We start from the raw sequence: 10,913 nt of genomic DNA on the forward strand, positions 1-10,913 counted from the left end.
TGGTGCATGAATGAGTCATAGACACTGCAGAAACATTTAAGTCTCATGAACTTTTGTATGCAAAAGATCATATTTTTTGGCAATAATCCAAATCCAGTGTAACTATCGGACTGGCTTTCACTCAAGGGAACCCATGGCGATGTAAACTCAAGGGTTGGCCAACAAAAATATGTCACCCCTGTGGCACTCTAAGAGAGGAGTCAAACATCTTCTTCAGTTGAGCTGTAGTTTCTCAGAGAGAGAGAGTGTGTGTGTGTGTGTGTGTGTGTGTGTGTGTGTGTGTGTGTGTGTGTGTGTGTGTGTGTGCGCGTGCGTATTTGTGTGTGTCAAAACCATACATAAATCTGCCTCTGAGAAAAAACACTTCAGTCTGCCCCTCCGAGCCTACACAGGAAGCATGTGTATGCGTAGACAGTGTGTGTGTGTTTGTGTGTCCTCAAGTTGACTGGCATTTAAAGTGTATTAATGCAGTGTTGCTGTTAAGCTTGGGTGCTTCTGGAGGCAACAAGACATAAATTACCATCAAAGTTATGTAGACAAACAGAACAAGTCAATCAGTCACTCACAGAACCACAGGACAATTTTATAAACAAAACTGAAAACCTTACCAGCGTGTGAGTCCTTGAACCGGCCACAGTTAAGCTGTGTGACTGCGAGACCACCGGCTGATTTTTTTTTTGAAGGTCATCAATAAAATATGGGATGACACACTCAGATAGACGAGATGGTGGGAGCCTGTGTCATCATTTACAAACTGAGTGCTTGAAAAAGCCAGTGAAGAGAGTTTAGTATGGGACTAAGTGTGGTTACTCTTCTGTGATACTGCGGCAAGTAGGCCAGAGTAGTATTTCACAGTATTCAACACTTCTGAAGAAAACCACATTTAGAACGAGCAATTGTTGGGGGGGAAACATTGAATATATTGAATAAACCATCATTTCTAGTGTCGGACGGTAGATTAATACCCATCTCTCCTCTTTGTGTGCATTATGGAGCTCCAGTTCCCCATTTGACAACGGACTGCTTGTTAGCTTAGCCGCAATGAATGCTACCATGTGCACTTTTGCCTGTATTAATTAAACAGGGGTTGTACTTAGCAGTTGCTGTGAAAAAAAGAACTTGAAAATTGCAAAATGTTGTTTATCAGATACTAACCCACACTAACACACACACACACACACACACACACACACACACACACACACACACACACACACAAGCATCACTGGAAAACAAATAAAAGCATTAAAGCTGTAGTGCAGCATTTTTTTCTCCATTTTCTGCTCTTTGACATTTTTGGCAGCCAGCTGCCAACACATTACATCACATGCTATCGCCTACTGTTGCAGCTGCAAATACATTGTTTTAAACATCACGTAACTACTATGCCTTGACAGTTCAATCAGTTTTGTCTGGCAACATTTGCAGTGGCTAAAAGAGGTAATGAGCCTATCGAGCATCGTGGGAACTGGTTTAGCAAGGCCTTGAAAGTAGATCAAGTCCTGAATAACACTGGGGCCAACATGAACGTATCGACGGTCGCGGTCGAGCAAGGAAACTGACCACGTTCATCAAGCAAGACACGCACAACAATACGGTTCTTCAGGCACTTGAAAAGACTGAATCTCCAGTGAAACTGCTCCGTTCGTGTCACACATGCCTCAGACTGCAGCCTGAACTTGACTATAATTTCAAGAATGTCCTGCGCATGCATGGGGGTGTTAGCAAGGCTACTCACAAGCTTTAAATTGTCCCTCCTCTTTTGCGTGTGTCTATTATCTGTACTTGAATATTTTTTGTGAACGTGTTTTTCGTGCAGAGCACCAGGCCTGCTGCCAATGGAGTCTTTCACAATGGTGGCAGTGAAGATGCTGAAGGAAGAAGCCTCTGCTGACATGCAGAATGACTTCCAGAGAGAGGCAGCGCTCATGGCAGAATTTGACCATCCAAACATCGTGCGACTCCTGGGTTTGTGTGTTACAATATTTATGTGTGTGCGTGTGAAAGAGTGTGTGCAAGCTTCCAAACAGGCTGCAGTCACAGCTGGATTTCACATTGCGCAACTGCAAATCAGTGTATTTATGTGAGAGAGAAGGATCTCTAAAGACAGGCAGAGATAAATAAAAGATTCTGTTTCTGATGAAGAAAAGGTGGAGCAAGACAGAAAAAGAGGATCATGTGCAGTAAATGTGCTGAGTTAGTTGCACGCAGAATGACAGCGTGAGCAGAATAGCGTAAACAAGGTTTTCCATGCACTCTGGGGTGAAAACAAGCTGTATGTTCCCAAACCCAGGATGCTAAATATGACCTGACGTAGTAGGTTTACCAGAAATCGTCAACATTTTCAAAATAATTCGTGTTCAGCAATGAAATTTTACACAGTTTGAGTCAAAGTTGCAGTGGCGTTGGAGTTGACGTGTGAGGTTGAAGAAGGAGAGAGCGCAGATTTTTTTTTTCCCTTCATAGAATTTCATTTGTTTTGACAGTGTTAGTCTGCAACAGATTTGGCAAACACATTCATCAGGCACCAAATAAAAATACTGGTTTTGAACCCACAAATAAAGCTGCTTTGAAAAGTTTCAGGCTTCGCAAAGGTTAGAAAGAATCTGTTGACAGAGGAAGTAAGAACGAGCGTCTACTTTTGTACAATCTGAATCCCCTTCATCAGATTTGGTCAGGTGATAGCGTCCTGGATTGGCGTAGACAGACGTCCCTCCATTTGGCTCAACACCTTGTGAAAGCCAAATGTCAGTCAGTCATCGCCACAGCCGTGGTGCCCTTCGTTCCATATTTTTATTAACTGAATGAACTGAGCAAACCTGCCTTATTGTTTGACCCAAATCAAACTAAAGATTTAATTTTATTGAGGAAATGACCAAGACTCATGTCGAGTGGATTTACGATTAACAATTCAGCCTGTGTTGTACATAAGATTCAGTTCTTGAGCCAAGTTTCAAGTCTGTAACGTTCTAGGGCTCAGCCATTTATTTGATATTAATAAAAATCAAGATGAATTATAATGAAATTAATCATTTAGGCTGCAGCAATTGGAGATCATCTAAAAGGTAGAGAAAGGGACGTTTAGAACGGTTCGCCAGCTCTTGATCATGACATCCTATTAGGAGAGACCTTGTCAGCAACTGTATTTTTAAATCAACATTTTGTTGCTCAAATGAACCCTGACATTTTGGGGAAAAGTCTCATCTTTCTTGTTTCACGGACGATCAGCCGGTCCAGCTGCAACAACAGCCAACATGTTCACACGTGGTCACGGCTGGTAATCAGACCTCAGTCCATGTGAGAACGGACCTCAACTCCTGAACTCCTCCTGAAGTCCACGTGGTGATGGTGTGTCTGGTTTGTTTCAGCCAGACCAGGCCAGGCCACTTTCTTCAAAATGAAAATGTGTCAGATACAGAATGTAAAGCTGGAGGTGGGTGTGACTGTGGCCTGCAGAGGAAGTAGAAAATGAAGGCAGACAGAAGCAGCTTAAATAAACTGATTTACGTTTGCAAACTGTGGAAGCGAATCAGCTGAGCCAAATCAACGTGGGAAAGGAGATAAGGGTCGCCAGCTGAGGCTTGGAAGAGCTGATCATCAGATGATCTAGAGGGACGCGAGCAACGGTGCGCTCTCATATATTCAATATGCTGGTTTCAAAAGCAACAAATCTTAATTGCCAGCTTACTTGTAGCTTTTTGAAGCATTAATCACAGTTGTGACGGTGCTGCTGTGATCACCTCCACCTGGGTGCACGCTACGGAGTCATCAGGCCCGATCGGGGTCTGTTCTGTCTCCTGACACTCCTGACAGGAACAGGGTTACAGTGATGGAATACAGAACAGAAACCACCAATAGCCAGTGGGACTGAGCTGACCAGTAAGTCACGTCGCGTGGGTGGCGGTAGCTAGCGCGAGCCCCCTGTGACACCAACGATAAAACTTGTTCCTATTCCAATCTCCGACCAACCTCAAGCTCCTGCTGCTGTATAAGTCAGGCTCGTTCAGTCTTTTCAGCCATCACTTCAATTTTATTATTTCACACACACACACACACACACACACACACACACACACACACACACACACACACACACACACACAGGTTTTCCTGAATGAAGTCATGTTCCTTAGACTTATTCCATTGTAGTACAATAAAACCACTAGAGATACAGGAGTGTTTGCCAGTGAACGCTTGCTGCCCGACAACTAATCCTCCATCATTTTATCAACACTTATACAGACCAACTAATCTAATACAAACGGCTCACATCCAATATTCCCCCAGGATGACCATCAGAGATGCAGCATCAGTGAGTAAACAGAGCTGTTGCTCTCTGGCTGTGCTCAAAGACATTTATTTACTTTGGGCTTTTTTACAGGTCCAGCGCAGGAGAAATATTTTAAAATCAACATTCATTGTTGAAATGAACCCTGACATTTTTCGGAAATGTATCATCTATCTTGTTTTATGGAGAGTCTTGAGTGAGTCTCTGATCCAGGGAGCGACGCGATAACACTAAAGTCTCTGGTGCTCATGAAACCAGAGTTGATTTGATTATTTCCCTGCCCTCAATTTACCCTCCCAACTAATAATACAGTGCAAATTTAGGTGTCAGAGAACACGTGTCATCCTGAACATGCATGTGACAGATGACATGTTTGCATGTGCTCATTATGTTGTCAGATATGTACATATAAGAAGTTGATGTTTATTTAAATGATGAAAGAAAACTTTTTTTTAACCCCATGACTAACTTTCAGTCAGGGGCTGCTGTCCAGTTTATGGACCCGCTCTCCCCACCCATACATACACACACACACACACACACACACACACACACACACACACACTCAGATTCATGGGAGCAGTCATCAGAGCTTGTTCTTGAGGGAGCTGTCCCACTCTGAGAGCCACATGAACTGAATGTGCATGACCTCCACACGTTGTCTCCCTGCCAAAACTGCCATGTCAGCTTGTTATTGTTCCAACTGATATTTCACTTTGAAAAAAAAACAAACAAAACAGACGAGTGTGAACGGGCACCTACTTGTTTGACACCTATGGTTCTAAAATAAGTCACTCCCTCCACAGCCTGTCAAGGTTGGGACGATTAATCTCAGGACACTGTGTGTACGCCGTGTTTTAATGTCACATCGTTCAGCTTGATGTGGAAAACCTTCACGAAAGTTCAGCCTAAGTTGTTTGGTACCTCAGGACACTTAGAGCTTCAAAGGTAACACACGCTCGTCTTGTCTGGATGTCTGATGTCTCCTATGAGGAACAAAAATGCACGCTATCCGATGGCACAGCCGGTCTTCCACATGGCTTCACGAGCCAAAGGCTTCATTCTACTTCCTCTGAACAGTGGAGTATTTTCTGTCCACTGTGGCTTTAAAAAGCATGAAGAAGGACATTGTTTCAGCCGTCAGTGACAGTCTGCTAAACACTCCGCTACCAGGAGCAGAGATGGGACAGTCTCAGTTGGAAAGTAACGTTTAAAAAAAAAACAGCATCTTTAAAAAGTATCGGACTCATGCATGGCGAGTGGATGATTTATGCGCACATTCAGATTGAGATGATGTGAAAGCCGATCTGTCTTTCCCTCCTGAGGCTGGTGTGACGTTTTTTTGCTAGGAGAGCCTCAAATACCACAAAGATCTGAAGTGGTAGCATAGACAAACACGAGGTTGACTTTTCAAAGCCTCCTCCTCAGACCTGTAGTTCTTGGAAGTCTCCTGCTATCATGTCCTGTGTTTGTTGCAGCGCTACGGTTTTATCTATGATGTGAATCCGAGCATTTCCTGTTTCTGCACACATCTGCTTTTGTTTCCTCGCAGACAGATCTGAAGTCTGTTTTTAATGTCTTGATAAGGGCTGACTATTTCAAATTCAAATTCTCGGTGCATGAGGACAGACGTTTGTACTGTTTGTACGTATCCAGGTGAAGCGGCTGTAGTAAGATGATAGTTCCGTTTGCTTTCTCTTGCATGTAGCTTTTTCATGCAACATTTATCCATTTAGTCTGGTCAAAATGAAAGTTGCCTTTAAAAACAAATGGTTAGCCAGAGTCAGATGTGGATTATCGAGCAAAACCTGAAGCCATGTCTAAACGGAGGAGAAGTAAAGAAGTTTTAGGTGAAGTAGAATGGGGTTTTCTGAATTTCCTGCTGAACAGACGCTGAACTCTATTATATGCACATGTATTCGGTGTGTGTACTGGCTACGACTAAACCAAAAACAGCAGAGTTATTTGGAAATGCGAAACATTCTCACCACATCTACTGTTGTAAATTTATTCAAAAGCACAAATTTCAAAAACACAGGCTGAGAGGGAAATGTATAAATATACTACATCTACATCACACGGCTGCGACTGTGTCAGAGTATATTTGTGAGCACACACACATCAGAGATGGTTGCGTCTGTGTCTAGACTGAATGTTTATTTACTTTTTACTGTGAATGAACTCATTCTATGATTGACTGCGGAGGAGAAAATAACTCGGGTCGCCGTGTTAATGACGGGTTGGTATTTGAGTTTGTTGTCCCGTAGCTCTTCGGTGGGAGAACTCACAAACCCACTTATTGAATATGATCTGCATCACAGGTCCAAACTGGGCTCATCTGTGTGCTCTCTTCCTCAGGTGTGTGTGCCGTGGGTAAACCCATGTGCCTGATGTTTGAGTACATGGCTCACGGAGACCTCAACGAGTTCCTGCGCCGACGATCTCCCACCCAATCGGTGCGCACCCTCAGCCGTGCTAGCCTATCCGGTCGTAGTTTCTCCTCTGAGCTGGAGGCGGGACCTCTCTCCTGTACAGAGCAGTTATCAATTTCCAAGCAGATTGCCGGAGGAATGGCCTACTTATCTGAGCGGAAGTTTGTCCATCGAGACCTCGCAACCCGGAACTGCTTGGTCGGGGAGGAAATGGTGGTTAAGATTGCAGATTTTGGCCTCTCCAGGAACATCTACTCAGCTGATTACTACAAAGCCAATGAGAACGACGCCATCCCCATTCGCTGGATGCCCCCGGAGTCGATTTTCTATAACCGCTACACCTCTGAATCAGACGTGTGGGCCTACGGAGTGGTGCTGTGGGAGATTTTCTCTCACGGCATGCAGCCGTACTACGGCATGGGTCACGAGGAGGTGATTTACTACGTGAGGGACGGTCACATCCTCTCTTGTCCTGACAACTGTCCTCTAGAGTTGTACAACCTGATGAGGCTGTGCTGGAGCACACACCCCTCAGATCGACCCAGCTTCAGTAGTATACATCGAATATTGGAGCGTATGCATTTAAACACCTTAAGCACAAACGCTGAAAATGAGGCTGCCTGCTAACTGGGGAAGATGGTTTTCCCTGCTAAGAACTGCTGGGTTGTGTTCGGACTTTTCAAATCAAGACACCGAGCCAGAGCCACGCTAAGACTGTGAAGCACCCAAGCTGGTGCTCTAACCAACCCTTTTTTGTACAATAAACACCTGTTTTATTTTGATAATTTAATGAGTTTTTGAAAGGAATGTCATTATGTTTTCAGATGAGATGGATCCACACGTCCATCAGATCTATGAATGAAAACTGTTGGGTGCATGTGTAGTATCAGACGCCAACGCTGACCGCAGGAGCTGAGGCTTTGACTCGGAGGAGACGTAGAACTCCAAAATGTCCTTTATTTCAGCTATTTGTCTCCTCAGGTCTGACCCCTGGAGACAGTGGGCCTCATTCATGGAATCCGCCTGCACACACATTTGTTCCTTGGTATTTTTTTTACCCCTCGTTATAGACAGCAGGTTTTACTTCCTCTCTATAAGACGTATGAGGGTAAAAGAGAATTCTGCCTCATGTAAGAACAAATTTATGCGTATGAACGTTCTTGCGAACGAGGCCATGTGTTTAATGTCTCAGAAAGAGTTGGAATGCGGAATATTATTTACTTTATTTGTACCATGTTGACTTGTTCGCCTACAGTTTCAAGGCTGCCTTGCTTGCTATGGTCACCTCCAGCACATTCAGAGCAGACAAACCTTTAAAAACCTGGAATTTGAGGGGTTTCTGAAAAACACGGCAGAATAATCAACTTATATTTCTCTGCAGAAGAAAAACAAGACAGCTGTTGTCCTGCGATTCATGAAGTTTTCTATTAATATCAAAACCACCAAAGCTGAGTGGTATCTTGAGGGACTTGCTGATTCCAAAGTGGCACACAGTCACTTTAAACCTCTCCCTTTTTTTAACTCACTATTCCATTTTTAGGGCATTCTCGTTTCATTTTTTATTTTCATTGAGATTTTTCTTTGTCACAGTGTAGATTTGTGTGTGTGTGTGTGCGTGTGTGTGTGTGTGTGTGTAGATTAGGACTTTTACAGGGAAAAATGTATTCATGATTTCTTCTATCTCCCGGAAATACACACACACATGCAGTTTTGCTACATGCAGAACCTCTTTGAATGCACGTTTTTCACTTTGCTTTTTTAAGTACTCTCTTTTAGAACTGGCCTCAATCTGCCAAAATTCGGAATGAATACATCTCTATTTGACGATCGCAAAAATAGAAACTCATACAGCAAGGTACAGTATGCCAGCAATCTCTAATGTGGTCTTCATGTTACGCTTTACAGCCGAACGTTGTTTATTTTAGTTTCATTTCTCAAAGCAGTTTTCTGTTTTAGGTTGTTTTGTATATTTGAAGAGATTTCTATCCATTGAGAGAAAATGCCTTTCACATGAATGACGGTAATTTATTTAAATGTGTGATAATATTTTTGGTTTCTTATAACATTATGTGAACAATGACACAATGACAAAGGTAACATTTACTAAGTATGGTATTTATTTGTATTAATGGCAAATAAACACAACTTCATTAATAATATGTGGACAATACTTGATGGGGGGGGGGGGGGCTGGTGATGACAGCACCCACATGCAGACTCGACCGTGGATAATCTAGTGCCCTCACCCCAAACCAAAGGGATTTCTGAGAGGGTTCTCGGTCAGTAAGGTCTGTGTTTAACACAGATTTCTTCAGTGAGTCAGCTGAATCTTACAGGCAGGACTCAGGGCAAACGTTGCCCCTATAACTCTGTAAAACAGATACATTTGCTGGATTTTATTAATTAAATCTAAGAATAAAATAGCAGCACTGCAACAAATTAGAGGAAATTGTATAAACTTTATCACTCACAAGTTACAAGAAACAGAAACAAGTGACGGCGGGTTTCATTGTCGCTGCTGGCTGATCCAACTGTTCGCGTCAGTGATGGACTAATATCAGACATCAGAGTCACATCAGTGCGTCCCACAGAGAGCTTCTTCTCCGCTGTTCTTCAGATGGAATCATTACAATCTGACTTACCTGCGCGACTCCACCGGAGAAGCCACCTGCACTCGTACATGGCAGGCACCATGTGGAGAACCCACGGTACTGCAGTTCTTCAGGCTCCACTGTGACCCAGTCCCTGTTCCCGAACACAACAGAGGACTCAGCCAACCTGAGCGACTATTCGGGAAGGTGAGGACGTCAAAGCAAGTGGTATCGATGATGAAGGTGGAGGAGAGGTGATGGATGGATGTGAGTTCAGTATTTGGTCACAAAATCAAGGACAGAGTTAATTTAGCGGAGGACAATTCAGAAGAGACGTCCAACTACAGTAGTGTGTCACTGTCAGAGGGCACTAGTTACTTCATGCAGCACATCTGTGACCAGAGCTCCAAAGACTTCACCAACAGTTCAGACAGTGGGTCACCATTTAGGTTTTGACAGATTATTCCTGAGGGAGTTCAGAGTTCCCCAAACCACTCTCCCCATCTTCAGTAAGGGTGGTGAAGAGGTTTCAGTCTTCAGGAGGTCGAGGTCTTCCTAATATTGAGCAGCTCTCGAGACAGCGATCAGCTGGCTACGGCGTTACATTGGATTTTAGGTATCAGAGTCAATATTAGCGCTTGCTAGCACCTGGCTACAGTAAATGAGACTACAAAGGTAGTCTCACGCCGAACCCAGACAAAGTGTGACGCTTGTTGTCGCGATGTTGAAGTCATGTGTCCACGGTGTAGTTTGGTCAAAGAGTAGCAATGGTAATTTTAATGATTAAATAAATGCCTCAAAAATCATGATAGTGGCATTCACATGTCAAGATTAGCTTGCAAAACAGAGCATAGACGTTTGATTATTATGATTGCTGTCGTTTATATTTGGCCATGGAACAAAATCCATCGCGAAAAATCTCATCTTTGTTTGTTTGAGGGTGGTTAACAAGGGAAACTACGGCAATGCTAACTATGATGCTACTGCTAAAAATGCAGTTTTCTTGCAGTACTCTCTACCTGTGATATTGCTTCAGACTGACCCAGAGGAAAATTCTTCATTCCTGAATGTGCCCACTGCATGTTGATTTCTTGACTAAAATAAAAAAAACACTTTTCTTTTTGGTGTTCTCCACTTCAGACCAACACCATCACGCCTTCATCACAGCAGTTCTTTTACTCTTAGCAAAAGGGATTTGCTGCACCTCATAGAAAGTAAATGGGACCCTGTTGGCCCCACCTTTGTTTCTACATCTGGTGTGGGCTTATGGTAAGTGTGTGAAACAGCAGTAAAAAGAAAAAAGAGAGAGAGAAATCATAGCCACAGACGTGCCCGCAGCTAATGAGACGTACCCCACAAACCCAACTCAGCATTTTTTCAAGGAAGGTTTCAGCTTCATGGTGGAAATCATGTGTGGATGGAAACACAAATCAATGCAGTTTAAACTGCTTTACCTACACAATGTTTATTGATTTTAATAGTAATAGGTTGTTGATAATAGCTGGGTAAACATAGAGGGCATCTCCACTCATTTTGTACATTATTGTAAGCTTTTAACCATGTTGATGCTGCAGTGCCGTCACTCACCACAGGAGGGAGCTT

The 10,913-nt window shown here is 43.3% G+C and overlaps 1 protein-coding gene across 1 annotated transcript in view; it reads left to right on the forward strand.

The window, feature by feature from the left end:
- The window catches only part of musk (muscle, skeletal, receptor tyrosine kinase), a 36,051-nt gene extending 27,317 nt beyond the window's left edge, over nt 1-8,734 (forward strand). The window contains exons 16-17 of the mRNA XM_086187073.1: nt 1,820-1,968; nt 6,647-8,734. Coding sequence (XP_086043199.1) covers nt 1,820-1,968; nt 6,647-7,347 — 850 coding nt within the window. The 3' untranslated portion in view covers nt 7,348-8,734. The remainder of the gene's footprint in view (nt 1-1,819; nt 1,969-6,646) is intronic.
- Nucleotides 8,735-10,913: the final 2,179 nt, after the last annotated feature.

Source organism: Aulostomus chinensis, chromosome 19 (assembly GCF_037954235.1).
Source record: "Aulostomus chinensis isolate RoL2024-O1b breed Wild chromosome 19, RoL_Achi_v1.0, whole genome shotgun sequence".
NCBI classification, from domain to species: domain Eukaryota; kingdom Metazoa; phylum Chordata; class Actinopteri; order Syngnathiformes; family Aulostomidae; genus Aulostomus; species Aulostomus chinensis.